Genomic DNA, 24,652 nt, shown 5'->3' with positions numbered 1-24,652 from the left:
TACGGAGAATACTAACATGAGTCTTTGTAATGAATGTACATCACAAATTACACAACCATTTTGTCTTTTTGGCTTGAGAGGTCTTAGGAGTTCTCTGTAGAGTTTTCAATCCTCACACATAGTAAAATGCTCTGTCCTACCTACTGCCTGGGCCTCGGTCTTTGTTTACTAAGCGTGACTTGATTTTGGATGCCAAGGGACAAATTCATCAGTTAAGAGATATTTTTAAGTTGAATTATCATAACTTGCTGATTTCAACTCAGGACAAATATTCACAAAATGTGGTGAATGAGGGATTATGATTTCATCCTATTGTAAAATGGAACAAATTACTTTATATACATGGTCTCTCAATCTTAGAATAAACACTCCAGGTGAAAGCAGAATCATGAGAGAAGAAGAAAGTTTGATTTCCTTGAACTTTTCCAATTTGTAAGTAGAATTACTCCACATTTACTTCTGTGTTCATTGCCACTGGAGGATGAGCCCACTGCTTCGTGGGACCTAGGCCACATGGACACTTTCTTTAATGCAGCCTCCCTGCAGCCACATTTTTTATTACTTATTAGGTAAATCAAAGCTTCATATTCTATCACAGAAAATGAAAATTGAAATGACCATCGATTTGTGGATTAAAAACGTAAACTGCTCAGGGTTAGGCTGGAGGTTGGCTGAGGGGATACACGAAATTAGGCTAAAATACATTATAATTAGCCTCCAGGTACCTCTAGATTTTGATGGCCTGTTCCATTTCTGCCTTTTTCTAATTAAACTGAATTATGTGATAGATATTAAATAGTATGAGGTACTGTTTTTTCTTGATATGAATTTTTTTCTTAATGTTATTCTTCTTCTATGTAGAAATAGTATTCTGTGGGTAGTAAGGTCAGGGAGTTTTACATTTTCCCCTCTGCTGGAGGTGAGATTAATTACTCCTCTTACCATCATTTTAGAATGATAACATTCTTCTTTTTCAAATAATCTGGGAGTAAATGCTTGCTCACTCCACCTTTTATGGAGCCTTTATTTCAGATTAATTACCATTTTTATTTATCAGACCCAGCAGATAGACCCAAATTTTGGTGGAAAAGAGGCACTGAATGTGCCCTGACCTGTCAGCATTTGAGTTTTGGATTTCCTACTGGTAACAGTGCTGAAATAAGCTGAGCATTTTTAAAAAAGTTATTTCATTAAAAATTGAGGTCTAAAATAAATTTCTTCAATTGATTTCAAATACCTTAGTTCCTCTCTAGCTTCAAGGAATGTTGAAAGGGGACTAGTGTCATTTTTCTATACAAATGCAAGATAAAAACATTTAAGCTGTCTTAAAAATTAAAATAAAGCAAATTACATTTATGTATCACTAAAGTGGATATTAAAAGATAAGTATTATTTGTTATTGGAGAAGATGTTCCTAAGAGATGCCAAAGTATAATACCAATATGTTTAAGCCTTAAATTAATAGAATTAGACCACTTTTATTCTATAAAAGTAAGTTTAACAATGTATATATTTATTCCTTACTTCAATAGCCTTCATACTACTATGCTACTTTGATATTGTGTTTTCTGTCCATAGAAAAAGTTGTGTAGAATATTCCAAATATTTGGTCAAAAAACCCTATTGGTTAGAAAATATGTGTGTGTGTGTGTGCGTATCTCATGTGTTATTATACATGCTATTATACTAATATATTATGTGTATTATAAACTATACCCAATATAACATCTTAATTATTATTATCACCCAGTGAATCATATTGGCATACTCTGAACTAAGCACAGTCCAACTTTGAAGATTATTTAAAGAGAGACAACTTTTTTAGCATGTTTCAAATGAGTATACCTCATTTACTTCTGTTCGGGCCCACCATCTTAACAAGTCCTTAACAAAGGCCACTAAATAGGTCACTGAAGCATCATTTTTGTTCTTCACTTCCTGAAACAATGACTTTACTTCCATCTCAGGAACTGTAGGACCTCTTTCTACAATGACCTTAGTTCAGTTGGGGAGTTCTGGGGCACCTCCAGTAAAGAATTTGAAGAAGGAAAGAGAACTACTTGAAGATTAAAAAGAAAAAAGCAAACAAACAACAAGATGTCCTCAAATTCACAGCTAAACTAACAACTTTCTCTTGTTGAGAAGTAGGTTTATTTCGTCAGGAGAAATGAGAAGCTCACGAGGACAAGCCACGTTCATCAACAAATTAATTTTAAGCGATAAGTGATCCAAAATATTAACTTTTATTTTGTTCAAGTCAACTTGCCAGAGATTCTATATACCTTTTCTTTTGAAATATATCTTTTTGGATGTAAGCTTAACAACGTGTAGCTGGCATGATTGGAAGGGGTGGGGGGTGGTAAGGATTGAAGCCTACAGAGTTCTGGTGCCTTGAGTAGGTAGTGCGTGGCAGTGCAGGACTCAGCCTTTGTCTGTCTCCAAAGCCAGTCATGTGTTCTTTCTGGTTCTTGATGCCTCTGCAAAGTGATTCATAGTCATCAGCACTCTTGGTTGTCTGCCTTCAAGGTATTGTTTCACATGAACATTAAACTAACTAAAATAATCAATGCACTGCATGAGCAGCTTTTTGTTTATGTACCCCCATAGCATTTAACATCAATAATTTTCTGAAAGTTCTCTGTTCTTTACACTTAAGTGTGTGTTTTTCTCCTATACATCGATTCTACATCAAGATATGCATAGAGTGAGTGTTCTGCCTTTAGAACATTAAATTGGGGCGATGGGGACTAGATTGTTTTCAGCAAATTTCTATACTTGCTGTAGCACCATGGAGTCCTGAAGACTAGAACAGGTTCTCAAGTTCTGGATGACTGGAGTTAATTGCGTTTTCACATTGCCCAAATCATGCTTACTCACTGACACACCAGGAAACTTCAAAGAGCTGCAGGCAGGCAAATACCTATACTTTATATAAGATAAGACTCATAGACTAAGTCTGTGATTAAAGGAAAAGTTTCCAGAATCAATAGAAATGTCTAGTTGCATGAGCACATTGTGACATGCTCTTAGGGCCTTATCAGGAGATAAAAACATTAGATTATTTAGCTTGAGAATGAGGAAACTAAACAAGATTGAAAGGAGATTTACCTAAAATCCAGCAAACAACTGCTGTCTAAGAAACATGATTTATGTTGAATTTGGTAAAATAGGTTTTTCACTCAAAATAATTAAAAGCATTATTTTCATGAAAAAAAAAATCTTCGGGAGCAAGATGGCAGAGGAGTAGGAGACCAGGATTTCGTCTGGTCTCAGGCATTCAGCCGAATAGGGATCAAACCATTCTAAACACCTATGAACTCAACAGGAGATCGAAGAAGAGAGTAGCAACGACTCTCTGAACAGAGAAGCGACCACTTACTGGAAGGTAGGACGTGCGGAGAAGTGAATCCGAGGTGATAGTCGGGAGGATAGACGGCGGGGGAGGGGGCCTCTGCTGCTACTGGCAAGTGATAGAGCCGCGGAGCACAAAATCGGAACTTTTAGAAGCCGGCTCCGCTGAGGGACGTCGCTCCAGTGGCTAAGTGGGCGGTGGAACGCTCGTGGGACAGTGTGGTTTCAGGACCCTCGGGGTCACAGAAAGACCGGGGGTGCCTGAGGGCGGCAGAGCTCCCAGGGATCGGAGCGGGGAAGCCGGCTGCAGAGACGGAGCCGAGGCGCGGGCTCTCAGCTCGGGGTTGCCATTAACTGTGATCCGCGGCCCAGTCGGGGCACGGCTCCTCCAGCAGGGACCCAACAAGCGGCAGAGCCGGGGAGACTCCCCTTCCTCCCCGGGGAGGAGCGGCGCCGAGGGCACCGCAGGGATCTGCTGGGTTTGGAGACCCCACATGGGGTCGGGTGCCAGAGATAGAAACGCTTGGTCACAGGCTGGGTGAGCACGGAGTGTGGCCAGAGACCGGGGAGACGGGAGTGACTGCTTTTCTCTGGGGGCGCACTGAGGAGCGGGGCCCCGGGTTCTCGGCTCCTCCCGGTGGAGATTGGGAGGCCACCCTTTTCACCCTGGTCCTCTAAAGCTGTACCGAGAGCTTGCAGGGAACAAAAGCTCCTGAGAGCAAACCCGAGCAGATTGCTTAGCCTGGACCGACAAGGGCGGGGCAATTCCGCCTCGGCAAAGACATTTGGGAACCATGGCGACAGGCCCCTCCCCCTGAAGATTAGCACGAACAGCCAGCCAAGACCAAGTTTACTGATCAAGGAGAACAGGAGAACTCCAGCGCTAGGGGAAAACTGCACATAGAATTCATGGCTTTTTTACCATGATTCATTAGTTTTTCAAAGTTATTTTTTTAACTGTTTTTTTTTTTTAATTTTTCTTTTTCCCTTTTTCAACCAACATCTTATCAATCCCTTTTTAAAAAAAACATTTTTTATTTTTCATTTTTAGAGTCATATTTTATCCCTTCATAGTAGTTACCCTTATTTTTGGCATATATATGTATATAAGTTGTTCTCTCTTTAAAATTTTGAGATACAGTTTCTTCTAACAGATCAAAATATACCCTAAATCACTAGTGTATGGCTTTGTTCTAGTCTCCTGCCTGATCACATTCTCTCCCTTTTTTTCCCTTTTTTAAAAAATCTTTCTTTTTTCAAACAACTTCTTATCTTATCAATTCCTTTTATAAAATCTTTTATAATTTTCATCTTTACAGTCATCTTCCAACCCTTCATTGTATCAACCCTTATTTTGTATATATATGAGTCTTTCTTCCTTCAAAATTTTAGGAAGCACTTTTTTCTAACAGACCAAAATACGCCCAAAATCTAGTGTGTGGCACTGATCTATGCACTAGCCTGATCATATTTGATCATATTGTTTTTTTTTTGTATTGTTCTGTTCTTGTTTTTATCTTTTACTTTTCTTTTTTTTCTTTCCCTTTCTTTTCCCCTGGTTTCAGGTCTTTTCTGATTTGTATAGAGTATATTTGCTGGGGACGTTGTTAACCTGTTAGCATTTTGTTCTCTCATTCATCTAGTCTCCTCTGGACAAAATGACAAGACGAAAAAAATCACCTCAGCAAAAAGAACAAGAGGTAGTACCGTCAGCCAGGGACCTACTCAATATGGACATTAGTATGATGTCGAACCTAGAGTTCAGAATCATGACTTTAAAGATACTAGCTGGGCTTGAAAAAAGCATGGAAGTTATTAGAGAAACGCTTTCTGGAGAAATAAAAGAACTAAAATCTAACCAAGTCAAAATCAAAAAGGCTATTAATGAGGTGCAATAAAAAATGGGGGCACTAACTGCTAGGATAAATGAGGCAGAAGAGAGAATCAGTGATATAGAAGACCAAATGATGGAAAATAAAGAGGCTGAGAAAAAGAGAGAGAAACAACTACAGGATCACGAGGGCAGAATTCGAGAGATAAGCGATACGATAAGACAAAACAACATTAGAATAATTGGGATCCCAGAAGAAGAAGAAAGAGAGAGAGGGGCAGAAGGTATATTGGAGCAAATAATAGCAGAGAACTTCCCTAATGTGAGGAAGGAAACAGGCATCAAAATCCAGGAGGCACAGAGAACCCCTCTCAAAAATCAATAAAAATAGGTCAACACCCCGACATTTAATAGTAAAACTTATGAGTCTCAGAGACAAAGAGAAAATCCTGAAAGCAGCTCGGGAGAAGAGATATGTAACCTACAATGGTAGAAATATTAGATTGGCAACAGACCTATCCACAGAGACCTGGCAGGCCAGAAAGGACTGGCAAGATATCTTCAGAGCACTAAACGAGAAAAATATGCAGCCAAGAATACTACATCCAGCTAGGCTGTCATTGAAAATAGAAGGAGAGATAAAAAGCTTCCAGGACAAACAAAAACTAAAGGAATTTGCAAACATGAAACCAGTCCTACAAGAAATATTGAAAGGGGTCCTCTAAGCAAAGAGAGAGCCTAAAAGCAGCATAGATCAGAAAGGAACACAGACAATATACAGTAACAGTCACCCTACAGGCAATACAATGGCACTAAATTCATACCTTTCAATAGTTACCCTGAATGTAAATGGGCTAAATGCCCCAATCAAAAGACACAGGCTATCAGATTGGATTAAAAAACAAGACCCATCAATATGCTGTCTGCAAGAGACTCATTTTAGACCCAAAGACACCCCCACATTGAAAGGGAGGGGGTGGAAAACCATTTACCATGCTAATGGACACCAAAAGAAAGCTGGAGTGGCAATCCTTATATCAGACAAATTAGATTTTAAAACAAAGACTGTAATAAGAGATGAAGAAGGACACTATATCCTACTTAAAGGGTCTATCCAGCAAGAAGATCTAACAATTGTAAATATCTATGCCCCTAACATGGGAACAGCCAATTATATAAGGCAATTAATAACAAAAACGAAGAAACACATTGACAACAATACAATAATAGTGGGGGACTTTAACACCCCCCTCACTGAAATGGACAGATCATCTAAGCAAAAGATCAACAAGGAAATAAAGACTTTAAATGACACACTGGACCAAATGGACTTCATAGACATATTCAGAACATTCCATCCCAAACCAACAGAATACACATTCTTCTCTAGTGCCCATGGAACATTCTCCAGAATTGATCACATCCTAGGTCACAAATCAGGTCTCAACCGGTACCAAAAGATTGGGATCATTCCCTGCATATTTTCAGACCACAATGTTTTGAAACTAGAACTCAATCACAAGAGGAAAGTCGGAAAGAACTCAAAGACATGGAGGCTACAGAGCATCCTACTAAAGAATGAATGGGTCAACCAGGAAATTAAAGAAGAATTAAAAAAATTCATGGAAACCAATGAAAATGAAAACACAACTGTTCAAAATCTTTGGGATACAGCAAAGGCAGTCCTGAGAGGAAAGTATATAGCAATACAAGCCTTTCTCAAGAAACAAGAAAGGTCTCAAATACACAACCTAAGCCTACACCTAAAGGAGCTGGAGAGAGAACAGCAAATAAAGCCTAAACCCAGCAGGAGAAGAGAAATAATAAAGATCAGAGCAGAAATCAATGAAATAGAAACCAAAAGAACAGTAGAACAAATCAACGAAACTAGGAGCTGGTTCTTTGAAAGAATTAACAAGATTGATAAACCCCTGGCCAGACTTATCAAAAAGAAAAGAAAAATGACCCAAATCAACAAAATCATGAATGAAAGAGGAGAGATCACAACCAACACCAAAGAAATACAAACAACTATAAGAACATATTATGAGCAACTCTATGCCAGCAAATTAGATAACCTGGAAGAAATGGGGACATTCCTAGAGATGTATCAACTACCAAAATTGAACCAGGAAGAAATAGAAAACCTGAACAGACCTATAACACTAAGAAAATTGAAGCAGTCATCAAAAATCTCCCAACGAACAAAAGCCCATGGCCAGATGGCTTCCCAGGGAAATTCTATCAGACATTTAAAGAAGTATTAATACCTATTCTCCTGAAACTGTTCCAAAAAAGAGAAGTGGAAGGAAAAGTTCCAAACTCATTTTATGAGGCCAGCATTACCTTGATCCCAAAACCAGACAAAGACCCCATCAAAGAGGAGAATTACAGACCAATATCCTTGATGAACATGGATGCAAAAATTCTCACCAAAATACTAGCCAGTAGGATCCAACAGTACATTAAAAGGATTATTCACCACTACCCAGTGGGATTTATTCCTGGGCTGCAAGGTTGGTTCAACATCCACAAATCAATCAACATGATACAATACATTAACAAAAGAAAGAACAAGAATCATATGATCCTCTCAAAAGATGCAGAAAAAGCATTTGACAAAGTACAGCATCCTTTCTTGATCAAAACTCTTCAGAGTATAGGGATAGAGGGTACATACGTCAATATCATAAAAGCCATCTATGAAAAACCTACAGCGAATATCATTCTCAATGGGGAAAAGATGAGAGCTTTTCCCCTAAGGTCAGGAATGCGGCAGGGATGTCCACTATCACCACTGCTATTCAACATAGTATTAGAAGTCCTAGCCACAGCAATCAGACAACAAAAAGAAATCAAAGGCATCCAAATAGGCAAGGAGGAAGTCAAACTCTCACTCTTTGCAGATGGTATGATACTGTATGTGGAAAACCCAAAAGACTCCACCCCAAAGCTGCTAGAACTCATACAGGAATTCAGTAAAGTAGCAGGATATAAAATCAATGCACAGAAATCAGTGGCATTCCTATACACCAACAAGACAGAAGAGAGACAAATCAAGGAGTCAATGCCATTTACAATTGCACCCAAAACCATAAGATATCTAGGAATAAATTTAACCAAAGAGGCAAAGGATCTGTACTCAGAAAACTATAAAATACTCATGAAAGAAATTGAAGAAGACACAAAGAAATGGAAAAACATTCCATGCTCATGGATTGGAAGAACAAACATTGTGAAGATGTCAATGCTACCTAGAGCAATCTACACATTCAATGCAATCCCCATCAAAATACCATCCACTTTTTTCAATGAAATGGAACAAATAATCCTAAAATTTGTATGGAACCAGAAGAGACCCCGAATAGTCAGAGGAATCTTGAAAAAGAAAAGCAAAGCTGGTGGCATCACAATTCCGGACTTCCAGCTCTATTACTAAGCTGTCATCATCAAGACAGTATGGTACTGGCAGAAAAATAGACATATAGATCAATGGAACAGAATAGAGAGCCCAGAAATGGACCCTCAACTCTATGGTCAACTAATCTTTGACAAAGCAGGAAAGAATGTCCAATGGAAAAAAGACAGTCTCTTCAACAAATGGTGTTGGGAAAATTGGACAGCCACACGCAGAAGAATGAAACTGGACCATTTCCTTACACCACACACAAAAATAGACTCCAAATGGTTGAAAGACCTAAACGTGAGACAGGAGTCCATCCAAATCCTAAAGGAGAACACAGGTAGCAACCTCTTCGACCTCAGCCGCAGCAACTTCTTCCTAGACACATCGCCAAAGGCAAGGGAAGCAAGGGCAAAGATGAACTATTGGGATTTCATCAAGATAAAAAGCTTTTGCACAGCAAAAGAAACAGTCCACAAAACCAAAAGACAACCGACAGAATGGGAGAAAATATTTGCAAATGACATATCAGATAAAGAGCTAGTATCCAAAATCTATAAAGAACTTATCAAACTCAACACCCAAAGAACAAATAATCCAATCAAGAAATGGGCAGAAGACATGAACAGACATTTTTCCAAAGAAGACATACAAATGGCCAACAGACACATGAAAAAGTGCTCCACATCGCTCGGCATCAGGGAAATCCAAATCAAAACCTCAATGAGATACCACCTCACACCAGTCAGAATGGCTAAAATTAACAAGTCAGGAAAGGACAGATGTTGGCGGGGATGCGGAGAAAGGGGAACCCTCCTACACTGTTGGTGGGAATGCAAGCTGGTGCAACCTCTCTGGAAAACAGTATGGAGGTTCCTCAAACAGTTGAAAATAGAGCTAGCCTACGATCCAGCAATTGCACTACTGGGTATTTACCCCAAAGATACAAATGTAGGGATCTGAAGGGGTACGTGCACCCCAATGTTTATAGCAGCAATGTCCACAATAGCCAAACTGTGGAAAGAGCCAAGATGTCCATCGCCAGATGAATGGATAAAGAAGAAGTGGTATATATACAAAATGGAATATTATGCAGCCATAAAACGGAATGACATCTTGCCATTTGCAACGACGTGGATGGAACTGGAGGGTGTTATGGTGAGTGAAATAAGTCAATCAGAGAAAGACATGTATCATATGACCTCACTGATATGAGGAATTCTTAATCTCAGGAAACAAACTGAGGGTTGCTGGAGTGGTGGGGGGTGGGAGGGATGGGGTGGCTGGGTGATAGACACTGGGGAGGGTATGTGCTATGGTGAGTGCTGTGAATTGTGCAAGAGTGTTGAATCACAGATCTGTACTTCTGAAACAAATAATGCAACATATGTTGAGAAAAAAGAAAAAGAAGAAGATAGCGGAGGGGAAGAATGAAGGGGAGTAAGTCGGAGGGGGAGACGAACCATGAGAGACGATGGACTCTGAAAAACAAACTGAGGGTTCTAGAGGGGAGGGGATGGGGGAATGGGTTAGCCTGGTGATGGGTATTAAAGAGGGCACATTCTGCGTGGAGCACTGGGTGTTATGCACAAACAATGAATCATGGAACACTACATCAAAAACTAATGATGTAATATATGGTGATTAACATAACAATAAAAAATTAAAAAGAAATCTTCAAGTGTACCGGGAATATTATTGTATAGACAACACTTTCAAGTTGTTCTTCATATCCAGCCAGAGAAAAATAAGAGATTAACTTCAGGATAAAGGATTTTGATTAAGCCTACCGAAGAACAGCTTGAGAGTAATGGTTCTGATTTTAGAAAAAGTTACGAAGAGAATAATGAAAGATGCCACAGAAATAAATTATCACACTATTTGAGTGGTTTATTGTTCTGCAATCAGCCAGAGGACTCAACAATTAGCCCAATTCAACAAATATGTAGCAACCATTCTTTGTTAAAGGAATCTGCAGTTTGATAGAGAAAAAGGACAATAAACATTAACCACTGTGCAGGGCAGATTTTGACGGTATCACCAAAGGAAAGTGACATGGAATTCATAAAAGAAAGAAAATCTACATATTTGGGGAAATCAAGAAAAGAGTTCATATTGAGGAGCATCTCTCTACTTCCTAGATAAGATGCTTCCCAATTCATGAATTGCTTCCAAAGCCAATTTCTTCTTTAAAAAAGAGTTTATGTTGAATATATCCCTGGAGAGTAACCATGACAAGAAAAAGGTAATTTTGGTTGATGAAAAAGTGGTGTGGTGTGGTGGCCTGTGCCTGTGTTTGACTATAGGGAGGTAAATTCTGATTAAAGGAATGATATAAGCAAAGAGACAGAAATGATTTACATGGAATAGAGGGCAGTTTAGTTTACTTGAAGTGTAGAGTAAGCTGAAGCTAGTAGATGAGCTGCCCTAGGGAGAGAATTCAGAGAGAAAGGGGCCAAGGAGAGAATTTGGATGAAGAAGGCAAAAGGAGGAAGAGAATCAAAAGGAAGACGCTCAAATTCTATTTCATTAATTCATTCACTTTTTCAACAAATATTTGCTGAATACTTGCTATGAGACAAGCACTGAAGTTACAGATGACTAAATATTTCCCATCTCCATGGAGTTGAGAGTCTAGGGGCAAACAACATTGATTAAATAATGATGCAAATAGACAGAGAAGTACAACTGGAATTAGTGCTGCAAAACAGAGGAGCTGCGAAGAGAAGGACAGGTTAGGGTTGTTGAGGGAAGGGGAAATTAGAAATTCTAATAACTAATAACTGGTTTAGAAGATAATGATCCTGTAATTCTCTTCAGGGAATTACTGAGCACTAAAGGAAAATCGGAAGAGTGCAATATCACAGATGCCAAGAGAAGAGTATTCAAGAAAACAAGGGGGCTTGTTCTGCTGAGAGCCAAATTTTAGACTAGAACGCTTGTTGGATCAGCCTGGGGCAAGAATGGAGACTTCTTCAGGAAAACCTTCTCTCATCTGCCCAAGCATAATTAAATGTACCTTCATCTGGGTTTCCATTGAGGTATGAGGTTATTCTAGTACACATCCACTATTTTTACTCAACATTACAAAGGGTGTGCCATCTCCCTTCCTAGGGAAGCGTGGGGCTGTTTTACACAATTAGTTTTTCAGAAATTGAGTAGTTCTTTAAAAATGTGAAATGTTAAACATTCATTGAATACATGAGTAAAACATAAAGAGTAGTTAGAGGGTCAGAAAAACCCAGAAAGGACAAGGAGTGGCAAGTCCATCAGAGAGTGTGAGGATGAAGAGGTCTAACAAATACTACCTTTATCCACATGATACACGTGAGAAGATGAAGCACTCAGGGTGCAACAAAGGTCCTCCCTCCAGAACACTCTGTTCAGGACTCCGAGTGTAGTATTCAACTGCTATTAATTGGCCACCTTTTTTCCCCCTCTTTTTCTTTTTTTAACCAACCTACTCTATATCTCTATCTGTGATGTCTCTGTAGATCTCAGATGGCTTTGCTGAATGACATCTTTGAGAGCTATCAAACAGTAACCCTGTCATTAGCTCCTGAAAAAAGCAAAAGATTTGCCTTTCTAAAATCTGAATGAAACTCACCCTTGAAATCAGTGGTAAATGAGTATTTAGTAAGAAGAGCTAATAACCACATGCTGTACATTTAAACTTTAGAAATAAAATGAATTACCTTTGTCTCCCTCACTATCAAATGAGAATTTCCTTCTTCGTAGTTTACAGTTGTCTCCTTCAGAGTCATTCACGGACTGTGATCGTAGTAAGAGATCAGCCTTTGTTAATGGACATGAAGATAAAATGGAAGATTATTCGATTTGAACATAAGGTACTGTCAGTAAATTCTTTACAATTTCACATCATTTCAACCACTTGAGACTTAATTATTAGATTGCAGGCAAACAGCTACAATACTTGGCTTCCTGGTTGTCTCTAAATTATAAAATGGACTGATAGAATAATTCTAGTAGTTTCACCATCTGATGAGGAAATCATAGTTGTAGAAGTTATTTGTCAGAAGTATTTGGGAATAATGTTGTCAACATTTAGAGACAACATATTCTTTTGTGTGGAATGTATTTTCTGTAACTTGGTAAAGTTAAAATAAAAATAATAATTAAAAAATTGCAGAATCTGTATTACTGCAGAGAAAAAAGTAGAAGTTAATTATAACTAGCTGTGCTGTTTAAATACATGGTAATGGTTGCAAAGTTAAATTTCACAACAATAAATATAAGGTTAAATTCAATGAACACTATGCTTTAGACATTTTATTATTTTGAGCTATTGTTGTATTCCCAGTTCCTCCTTCCTCCCCCTCTGGAAAATATGATCATTCTGTAATAAAAATGGAAGCTCCGAAATAAATAAAACCAGTGGAAGCTCCTGTTTTATTTGGTCACTGTCCAAACTTTTTATGTAAAGAAGTTATCTTGTTGTTTTTCAAGGCAAAATCGGAATGAGGTTGGTGACATGAAAATGAGATTTTAATAAGGTATTGAATGCATAAAAAGCATATGCTTTTGATAACTTGAACCTCTTATCATCTAGATATTTTTCAACTTCTCAGTATTTTGAAGAGAAGCAATTATCTGAGCTCATCCTTCAGGTTATTAAATGGTACCCGGGTGACCGCACAAGTTTATCCTCTTTCAGTCTGTCACAGTAGCTTGGAATGACTGTAACTCTGGGAGAATTAAATCTACTACCTTTTACCTAACTATTGACTTGAGGATTTTTTTTCTCCCAGAGAGCATATTAGTTAGCATTAAAAAAGAAAACTTGTAAGTGTCAAAAGCCCAACATTTGGTTTCTGGCAAAAAGCTATTTAGAATCAGAGCTGGGATAATGGGGTTTGGGGAGAAAAGGGGGAGGAATAAACTAGCAGGAAAATTGTAGGCTGCAATTCTGTATTCTTAGAATAGTGATAAGTCATAAAGACACATTTTTATAGTAGAAGAGAGTGAGGGATGCAAGGGCTACACTAATTTTGACTCAGGTTGAAGCCTGATTAATTTATACTTCTGTGATTTGGAAATTGTGTGAAATGCAGACCTAAGCTTGAATGAGTTTAATTTTTTTCATTATTATTGAAAAGACCTTGCTAACCAGTGTGTGGTGTAAATAATAGCTGGGAGAATATTTTAACCCTTGTGTAAAATAAGCTCTTCTAGTTGACTTTCAACAGCCTAGGATCACCCATTTCTTACAAAGAACTGGTACATTCAGTATAACCCAAGGCTATTTTAAATCCAGGGTGTCACCTAAGAGTTCCTGAAAGGTCAAATTTAATTGACCTCCTTAAAAGTTAGTATATTTGGAAGTAATTAGACTGAATTCCTTCCCTCTGACTTAGCAGTTCCAACATGAAGTTGGCTTTTCCTTCCAAATATTCAGAATTGGTAAAGTTTTGCTCTATTTGGCTTGATCATTCAGAAGTATTTTGGCGATCCAAGAATAAAATAAAATGTCATAAGTACAAAAATAAGCAAACCATTAACATATACCTTTGCACTCTCATGTCTTAGGTTAAAAGTCAACTCTAGGTTTGTGAGAAAGTGATCGGAAAACTCGGGATACATATCCAAAACTTCTAACAAGTCTTCTCTCTGGATCTTATGCAAGTCACAGTATGTGAGAGCTCTCACATCTGCATTAGACTTTCCAGGTTTAGCATAAAGATGAACCATTTCTCCAAATATATCGTTTTTTCCTAAAAAAAAGAAAGAGGTAAAAGGAGTCTGAACTTAATGTTTTCTTTCTAAAAGTACAAGGGGACCACTGACCAATCCTTGGACTGGATTCCAAAGACTTCAAATGGAAGATCCCATGACCAACAGACACTTGGGCAGCAAAATTCCAGTACCTTCTACTGACTGCTTCAGTCATGTTTGTTTGCTGAGTGGAATTTTACCTCTTAACATACTGGTCCTGGTATAATTCCTATTATTTCCTTGTTTTGATTTTTGGCTAAGTCTCTAGAAATGCAGCAAACATGACTTTAGTCTGCTCTACCCTATATGGCTAGCAAAGGGTCTTGCCATATAATGGGTGTGGTCTAATTTTGTCAATCCAGGAATATGAAAAAGGTGGCAGTGAGTCAGATTCACAAACTTTCTATCTCAGGATGGTCTCGGGAAGGGGGTGGGTGATGCCAAGCCCAGGGGTATAGTGGAACGCTTTCAACACTAAGAGGACTAGGGGTATAATTTGAACATACCTTACTTCCTTTAGTAACCACTTTTGGATTTGCCCTTGATGAATTTTCCAATTGTTTAACAAATCTAGTTTTATTTATAGTCTTGCCTTTTTACCAAATGGCCTTTATTCTAAAAGCGTGTCCTTGCTTTCTTGCCAAACCTGGGATTATTTCAGTATCTGGCTTCTGAGGGGTCCTCCTCATCCCCTCTGCCTAGCCACAGGCCACCTGCCTTTCCAGGCTTTGTTCACTAATGAGGATGATGACAGCAACAAAAAGTGCTTATTTGAGATTTAAGTAGGTGCCAGGTGCTGTGTCAAATGCTTAGGTGAATTATCTCATTTAATCCCTAAAATAACCTCATAAAGAAATTACTACTTATTATCTAAATATTTTGACTATTAAAGAGGTAAACTGATTAGGTCAAGGTCACCTACTTAGTTGGGTGAAGGGAGGGAGAGAGTAGCCATGATTAAATCCCTTGCATTCTGACTCCAGTCAACATCTTTTCACACTTGGTAAGTTTAATCTCCTCCCAGTGTTTTACCTGAATGTCATGGCCACTTAGATTTTTCTGTCTCTGAATGTCAAGGCACCTAAAAATTTCAGAATACGTGCTTAATAATAACTGATAGATTATTGATCATATAACTTTTAAAGATCGTCAACGGTAGTTGTAAAATGGTACTTTCTTACATATATCATGAAGCTTCTTTTCAGATTTAGAAAACAACTTTCTGGATCTGTTAGTTTTTGATAGACAAGTTTATATATACCTGACTATGGAAACTATCAAAGACTTTTAAACAATAAAATTCCAATTGGTCAAAAATATCTGTAATGTTCTTATTTTAAATGTGAATTTAATGGGGAGAAATCAGAGATCATATCTCTATGACAGAAATTGATATGGGAGAGAATACATTAACTTTGTTTTAAATAAATACCTCGCTTCAAACATGGAATGAATAATCATAATTTGTGAGGATTTTAGGTGCAGATTTACATAGAAATGGGGACAGAAAAAAAGAATCTTGAAATTCTTCATAGTTTTAATACTTCGGCATAGATATTATCAAAGAAAAGCTCTCAACTAAATTCAGCATGAGCTTTGCATTTTAATTAGTTTACATCACTGTAAATGAGCAAAAACTAAGCCAGCCAGTGTGTACTGCTTAACTACACTCTAAAATTACTTTTTTATAAGGCGAGAGGGCTTGTTACCTCCCTGTAGAAGCTGGGGCAGGCTGATTCTAAGATCAGGAATGCAATGAAGCATGCTTCTTCCCTGGCAACATACAGAGCAAACTGTTGAGGCCAAACTTGGTGAAAGTCCAAGTTTATTATGTAGCTGCTACCTGATTTATGTTTTTATTCTTTGCCTGATTGTTGAATCGTAAACCAAATTGTGCATCTTGTCAATTTCGGGTTTAAAGAAAACTGTCACTATAACAAAATTATCAAGATATATAGGAATTACTCAAACTTCTTCATCCTGTGCTAGGCCATACTCTGGTTTTACACAGCAGCAAAGAAAACAGACAACATCCTTGTCCTTTTTTGGATGTTAATATCAAGAATCTAGTGGAAGGAAATCATTGAGTTACATGCTCATTATTTAAATGGACCTGGGTTTAATCCACAGGAAAACAAAGAAGTGCCTATGTTCACAAATATTGGGGGTGGGTGTTCCCATGGGGACGCTGAGGCTTAAATCTCCTGGTGAGGTGTTGGGGAGAAAAACTGATCTTTCTCTCTGCTTCTTTCCTCTCTCCCACTGTTCTAATATTCTGAAGAAATCCTACAAGTTCACACTGACTAAATTTGGTTTTGAACAGACAGATTGGACAGATGGACTTTCTTTTGCACCCAAACCAGTTTAATTTACTAGTAATTTTAATCTCCTCACCACCTTTATCTCTATAAGTTCATAGCTTTTTATATGACTTAGGTAAGGACTCATATAATTCCATTTGATAGGACACAGCAGGTAAAAGTGCAGAGCGAATAGATGAAATTTATCAACACATAAACACAGTTCACGATGGGGCACTGGCACATGCTTGCAAATATCTTACAATGTATACATTTTATTTAAGGTGTTAAGGGATCCAGCATGAATCCAAGGTTCTCCAACATGAAAAGCAAAATGCTGACTGTTTTCATATATTTGGCCTCAAACGCTTAAGTAGCTGCCAAGAACTAAAGAGAGTCATGGAAGTGTTTACACATCAGAGAAAAAGTGAGACAGTCATGAAAACATACTTTCTGCAAGGTCAATTTGATTTGGATTGAATTCTAAATAAAGCTTTAAAATGACCTCTCAGTACCTCTGAAATAAATAATACATTACATGTTAGAAAAAAAAAGAAGAAGATAGCAGGAAGGGAAGAATGAAGGGGGGAAATCGGAGGGGGAGACGAACCATGAGAGATTATGGACTCTGAGAAACAAACAGGGTTCCAGAGGGGAGGGGGGTGGGGGGATGGGTTAGCCTGGTGATGGGTATCAAAGAGGGCACATTCTGCATGGAGCACTGGGTGTTACACGCAAACAATGAATCATGGAACACTACATCAAAAACTAATGATGTAATGTATGGTGATTAATATAACATGATAAAAAAATAAAATAAAATGACCTATCAGTCTTGTACTCACAAATAAATGGATCGGTCCTGTTTTCTATTGTTTTAAACTACGTATCGCACCAGCTAATACCTGAATTTGTCACCATCCGGTTCTGAAACACTCACCCAGAATAGCTACCACAATGTCATCTTTGAGGATTTCAATGGAGCCTCTGGATAAGAAATAAAGTGCAGTGAGGACATCCCCACAGTGAACCAGGGTGTCTCCTGGAGGTGCATGGGTCGTCTTGAACTTCATTGCCAAAGCTCTAAGGCAACCTTTACTTGCCCCCCGAAAGGCTTTGCAGTTTTGCAGCAAAGTCTGGTTGAGATGTAGACAAATGTCAGCTTGTAAACATTCTGGGAAACCCTTTAGGACCTGAGGAAAAAAATAAAGAGTTTCATACTACCAGTGCACAGGGTACTGCCACCTGAGAAATAAAGTATATTTCTTGCTCACAGAACTGCGAGTGTAGTCATTGTCACACGAGTTCTTACAATGCTTCTGCCTCGCCTACCTCAATGAATACTTGGTTTGCGAAACATGTCAGAATTTTAACTCAAATACTTGTTCTCTGAATTAACTGCAGGCATTCAGACTCAACACAAATGCTGTCTCATTAAAATGTGATGCCTATGTTTCACACTCCTTTTCATTCCCTGCATTATGTGAGGTAGCATCATACTGTGCACATATAGAATGCAAATGTGACAATTAGTAAGACATAACTAATGAAAGGTGGTACATCTAGAAAGACAACCTTCTGAAGGAATCTCAAGTCCATTTGGAGTGCTGTCTCTGGTATACTTCTTCATTGGAATTAGTAAAAAGAATGATCATGAAATAGCCATGGTATTTGTAAATGTCATAGACCAGAGGGTGCTCTTCGCTAACAGTACGTGGAATATTTATGTTTCACATGCACACTATTAATACTAAATATTTTGATAAGCACTGAAAATAGAGAAAGAGAAGGAGAACAGCAAACATAATTTAAAAGTATAGCTATGTTTTCAGAAATGGAAATTGTGCCAAAGTTTACAATGCAAACATAAAGTTTCTAATAGCATTACTGTTTTGACAACCTATTCAGCAACTGATTTAAATCTGATAGAAGAGATTAAATAATAGCTTGTGACAAGTGCCACTCAATTTAAACTGAATACAATTCTATATTATTTTATAAAATTCCCAGTATATAATGGGCCAGACACTCAATTCCTGCTTCTCTGTGTGTGTCTTAGTTTTTTTGGGTGTCATATGTAGATTTTAATTCTCATGTTGACTTTCCTCTGTCAGTAAAAATAAATCCATTTAAATGCGCTTTGAGGTAGAGGGGAGGGGCATTACACAGTGCTTAATAATGTAATTTTAGGATTTCCTAAATTTTGGGTCAACCTTGCTGTTGCTATTCAATATAGCTAAAAGCCATCATGAATTTTTTGTCCAGATAATTGAAATGTAGATGGTTCATGGAGGAACTTCAAATTAGACCACATTTGAGTTAACTTACACTTATGTCTATTTGAAATGTTAAGGCAGCCAGGGCGTACTGCTTCTGTAGGACCCCTGTGTGATGCAGCCAGTCAGATGGGTGTGGTATCATACAAACGGATCAATGAAAGACCGAAAACATGACAGCCACCCCCTCCAAGCTTGCTTCCTCCATTGCGGAGTCACCCACAGAAATGGGTCAAGGGCGTTTTAGAAGAAAACCCACAGAATATGGGTTCTGGTCATGAATTTGCCACAGGTTGACACTTGCGCAAGTCACTTCATCTATCTGTGTTTCTTTGCCAGAGAATAAGAGTTTTTTGATTTTAAAATTTGTTGTAAGTTACCAGTAAATAGTGTGCCAATTTCTAGACACCACTTACCCAGCTCCACACAGCTGTAGGAACTCAGACATCTATCCTGAAGTTTCTATATTACCTGGCTCAGACCCAAAAGAAATGAGCCTCCCTCTTCTGAAACTTCTTTCCTTAACTCTATCTTTCAGACTTTGTCTATGTGACTGGACTCCTACCAGATTTCCTGCTTGGACTGAAGGCCTTGCCAAAAGGATAACTTGCCTAGTCTTTGCCCATTTTTGCTTTTGAGGGCTAGGGGCTCTGTCAGTCCTAAACACCTCAGCTCCTCCCATAGAGCCAGCCCTCTGGTAGGTCACTGACTCTTTCTACTGGTCTAAACTATCACATGGGATTCTTTGGCAAGTGATGCTAGGCTGGAGTTAAGCAAGGTTTGCACACTGTTTTCTGAAATGGGGCCACTTTATTTGGGGGTGCTATAGTAGGAAAAAACCCAGTTTACTGGTCTTCCTGCATATGATTTACTTTTCCTCCCTGAAGCCCACTGTTGTGGTCTCAGTATAATTCTCAGATGTTCCCATACAGATAAAAATGTAAAGAGCATCACACCGAATAACAAGTTAGACATGTCTATTTTTTTCTTAAGATTTGGCTATAAAAGTATACAAAAAGGCATTTTATATTTCACATAAATGGGGAAATTGCACTTTCCCTATAATAATTAGAATGAGATTATTGAGCTTGTAGCTGCTATTTCTGGCATTTTCCTGAAGTTCCTCTGTTATACTTTCTGAGTATAGCCTGCTTATAAAAGGAAAAATTGTGCATGTGTGTGTGTGCATGCATGTGCGCAAGGGTGTGTATGCATGTTTTGAATTGGAAGGTACAGATGAGATAGAGGTAGGGGTTACTCATTTTTCTGAGTATGTTAGATGAGCTATGGAATCAGATAGGCATGAACTGAAGTTCTAGTTCTGACACTTACTGGTTGTGACTTTGGTTAATTCAATTCAATTTTCTTGAGATTCAGTTTCTTCAATTGTAAAAATAATTAATAATATCTACTTCACAGGGTTGTGCCCACAATTAAATGTGATAATGTATGTAAATTATCCCATTCATTGTAGCTGTTCCATAGTTTACTTCTTTTTCTTTTCTTTTCTTTGTCATACATATTTATTGTTCCTGAAGAACTAGTAAGTTCTCTTCAGCTAGAAATTGAGAGATACAACACCCATTGTATTCTCCTTGATCTTTTTGGTGAATAGAAAATTCACCACCAACTTTTGTGTTCCATTGCCTCCACAGAGTTTAAGATAAATTTAGTTTCCTGTTTCTGACTTGTGTTAAATGTTTTGGCTTACTTGCACTTAGGTTTTCACTGTGAGTTGTCTTAAATTCTTTTTGAAATAGGCAGTTACTAAATCAATATAAACATGTTCTTGGAATGCCAATATTCTTAGAATCGTTCACAAAACCATAAAGGGTACTTGGGAAAGTTTTTCAACGTTATTCTCTTCTCAAATGTCCTTAGGTGTCATTTCCCAGCATTTATCCTATCAGATGTGACACCCATTGGAAAGAATGGCCTCAAGTTGGAGATACCACAGAGTTTCATGGAGAAGTCTTTGCTGGCCCAGGGAGAAGGTACACACATGTTGGCTTGAAGGACTTATCTGGATTAAAGACTTATCCTGTGATGTTAGCCCTTCACTAACTTTCTTAATTTTCTTAAGTTAGTTACATAGATCACTCAAGTAAAAGTCAATAGAAGTTAACATTTAGTAAGTGAATCTCTTACTAGCCCAGAAGTTTAAACGTCCTACGTAAATTAGCAGCTTTGGAATCTGGGGTATGCCTAAGTAAAGGTACTTTAAAAGCAGAGTTAAAAGAGAGGGATTATAGAGAAATAGACTAGAAGAACACGGAAAAGAGTGAGGAGAATGGGGTAGGTTCAAGTAGTATTCATCCAAGACACCCATTTCTGTTGGTCTCAGCTGTGTTGCCTTCCTTACTTCCTACTCATTGTACTTTTTTTCATTAGGTTTGGTTCCTCTGCTAAACTACCTGACATGGAACTTCCTCATTTAACAGTCAAACATTAGCTTTTTACCAGGCCTGGGAGATCTGGTTGTGAAGAGTAAGTGTGTCAAGTACACAGGTACAAACCAAGACACATCTGGTTTACTGACTGTTGTAATTATTTCCACTACTCTCTACACAACCTTCTTGTCTGTCAAGTTTTGAAGCTCTGAGGGTACACAGCACCTTTCACTGTGTGTCTGAAGTCATTATTTATTGGGTTGATTTGATTTCAAAGAGCCAGGAGCATCACCCAGAATCAGGGTCATGGCCTGCAGCTTGGAAAAGTAGCTCTCATTCTTTTAGCAAATACATAGTGAGTATCTACTCTATACCAAGCACTATACTTGGCATGGAAGCATAACAATGAAAAAAATATGTTCTGAACATATACCTGGCCCTTAAGCCTTTCTCTAAATGCCCGGATTAAAAAATATATATATTTAATCAGGTAAAATAAATATAAATATATATATTTAATCAGAATTTTCCACATCTAGTTTTGCCTGGATATTTATAGTACACATCTGGACACTTATAATCCTAATGGTTGTTCAAATGAACCCTCAATATACAGTTAATTAAAGGTGAATGAAAAGCTCATTTTAACTTTTCTAATATTTGCAGTTATGGGGGATTTTTAAAACTTCCTGATGTTCCACAAAATTTTTTCAAGGCTGGTAAAAATCTCATGTCTTTATTATGGTATAAGGTCACTTGAATATTTTATAAATGTAAGGTTAATTTTCCTTTACTTGACTCTATGTGAATAAAACTCTTTGGGACCCTCAACTTATGTAAGGCAAATGAGATATTTAAGTCTTTTAAGTGAGTTTGAAATGCTTTCTGTGATTGCTAAAAGCAATCAACCCCATAGCTTAGTACCAAAGGACCCAAACTTTAAGGACATTCAAACAAGAATAACCTAACAAGTACACAAGATAGTATTATTAAAATCAAAATTTCTTGAAGAAATCATACACAGGGAGAGAAAAGTTGAAATAATTAACTATCCCATAGTAAGCACCTATCAAACATGATTAGATACTAATTCAGAAGTATTTAACTTTATACTAAACTTCCCTCAAATGTGTATCTACTGGCACACACGTAGAGGAATAAATACTACAGTATTGTTAATATTTGCAATTATGCAGAGTGTGAATCCAAATTTTCTTCATAGTGAGCAAGGAATACAAAATTTAAAAAAGAATGGAGGTTGAGGTTAATGCAACCCTGCAATTTCTGATTTGATATGAGTGTGCTCATCAAAATGACACTTGTCTCATTTACTTTTTAATAAGTAGATCCTTAAATTAAACTTACATACTTATGCCAATAAAACAGTTATGGTACCTATTTTATGTATTGGGGTTTCAGTGAAAGTCCATGACAGATTACAATTAGAGAAATGTGTCCTGAGCTTCAGTCAGGGGAGTCTGAGAAGAATTTTAATGAATATTAATTAAGATTATTATTATTTTTGTTTTTTGTATGAAACTATTATATCATCCTTCAAGGTGGGGCCTAATTTTTATTGGATTTTGCTCTGGAATTAGTTCTTTTATAATCAAATTTCAATACAATTTTGTCTTCCAACAGTAACTATGTGTCCTGTGGGTAGGGCAGATGATTTATAGTCTTAAAACCATGACTCTCGTCCCTGCCCAGCAGTTTAAAGTTTCCTTTTATTCTATGAGTCTTCATGCTCCTGGCCCCACCCCATGTGATTAAAGAAAGGCAAAAGTTGCAAGAGAGAAATTTATTTCCTCATTCAATTTTTACCTGGATGCTGATAGATAAGGATTTTCAAATAAAGTTAAATATTCACAATATATTGACAATAAACTCCATTATTCCTTCCTCACATTTAAGACACATGCCTCAATGCTTGCTGTCTCTTAGCCTGGATTGCAAAATGCTCTTTTATGGCAGGTACACTTTCTAGCTTCTGTTGGAAGAGCATCAAGAATGGAATTTTACCACAACTCTCTCCACACACCATCTATGGTTTTGGAAATGCTCTATTTGCTTTAGAAAGAATCAAAATGTATTTTCTTATAGATGCCCCCTATCCAGATAATATTGGAAAGTTGATTTATGTTGTAATGAATGGCTTTTGATTTGTTTTGCTTAGTGTAGCTGCAGAGGGGTACATTCCTAAAGGCAGGCTGAAAAGGGCACCATAAGAAGACAATCTGAGTGTGTTAAATGATTCCCCTAAACAGCAAATTAATCATACGAACAAGTTTGGTAACTATGATAACTGACATTAGGAAATTTTCTGAGGAAATTCTCTGGTTCATTAAAAACACTTAGATCTTGAAACATTAGGATTAATCAAAACATAAATTAACACTCCCTATGAAACACTAAACCTCAAGTGTGATTATCAAATAGATGATGCAAGTAATATATTAAATTTTAAGTCTCTGCCCTAAGGTACAGCCTTAATATTTTATAGCATTTTCTGATTTTGATAGAATCAGTGTTTGCCATGTGGGCATTCAGCATTTGGTAAATCTTTGCCACTTATAAGATACCAAACCTTGCTTTTTGTTGTTTCTAGAAGCTAATGTATTCCCTAATTTTGAGGTCATCCCAGATCATATTATTGCTATGCTTATGATTTATCGTTAAGGAATAGGAGGCACACATTTTTCATGTTTCCTTGTGGGTTACATGCTTCATACTTCACGTTTAACCACTAATCATGATAGGTGGGTTCTTTTAGCAGTTTTAAACATTCAAGTATACATAGCCCTAGTCTGAAGCTCAAACTGCTTTGTTATCTGCTTTCTTATTTTACCTCCACATGGCTAATGAGAATAAGGAATTATTTTATTGTATAGGAAGGACATTGTATCTGCCCAGAGTGAAGTATTATGCAATCCCAGATGAGGGGCTTGGATGAGCCTTGAGAAAGGATGAGCCTTGGGAAAATCAACTAATTTTCTATGTGTAACTTTTCAACATTTATCACATGGTTACATCATTTAGAAGAAAATCATGAATAGAACAAAAACTCGCCACACACAGACATGGCAAACAATGTCATAAATCCTGAACAGAATTTGGTGCAAGTAAAGATTCCCTGAAAAATGAAACAGTCTTTCCTCCTGCTTCTTATCCTTGCCACTCTGGCAGCTCTCATCACTAGTTCACAGCATGATATGTGAGATGTTTCTTTGCTTTCAGAAGGACACTCAAACTTTAAAGTGACCCCAATTAAGTCAGGGCCAAGGATGAGTTGGAGTGTGGGTAATGATGAGTAGGCAGAGAGGATTTACTGCTTTTACATACATGTCCTTGTTACCCAGACTCTGGAG

The 24,652-nt window shown here is 37.6% G+C and overlaps 1 protein-coding gene across 3 annotated transcripts in view; it reads right to left on the bottom strand.

Moving 5' to 3' along the window:
- The window catches only part of KCNH7 (potassium voltage-gated channel subfamily H member 7), a 474,524-nt gene that overhangs the window by 16,465 nt on the left and 433,407 nt on the right, over nucleotides 1–24,652 (bottom strand). For all 3 annotated transcript variants that reach the window (XM_025853026.2, XM_073883322.1, XM_073883324.1), the window contains 3 exons: nucleotides 17,559–17,811; nucleotides 14,112–14,317; nucleotides 12,281–12,380 (listed from right to left, as the gene is read on the bottom strand). In XM_025853026.2, coding sequence (XP_025708811.1) covers nucleotides 12,281–12,380; nucleotides 14,112–14,317; nucleotides 17,559–17,811 — 559 coding nt within the window. The remainder of the gene's footprint in view (nucleotides 1–12,280; nucleotides 12,381–14,111; nucleotides 14,318–17,558; nucleotides 17,812–24,652) is intronic.

The sequence above is a fragment of the Callorhinus ursinus genome, unplaced genomic scaffold (genome assembly GCF_003265705.2).
Source record: "Callorhinus ursinus isolate GAN/ISIS: 27379988/994484 unplaced genomic scaffold, GSC_fseal_2.0 scaffold2, whole genome shotgun sequence".
NCBI classification, from domain to species: Eukaryota; Metazoa; Chordata; class Mammalia; order Carnivora; family Otariidae; genus Callorhinus; species Callorhinus ursinus.
The sequence above is the reverse complement of the archived record's forward strand: the minus strand, read 5'-3'. Positions and strand labels throughout refer to the sequence as shown.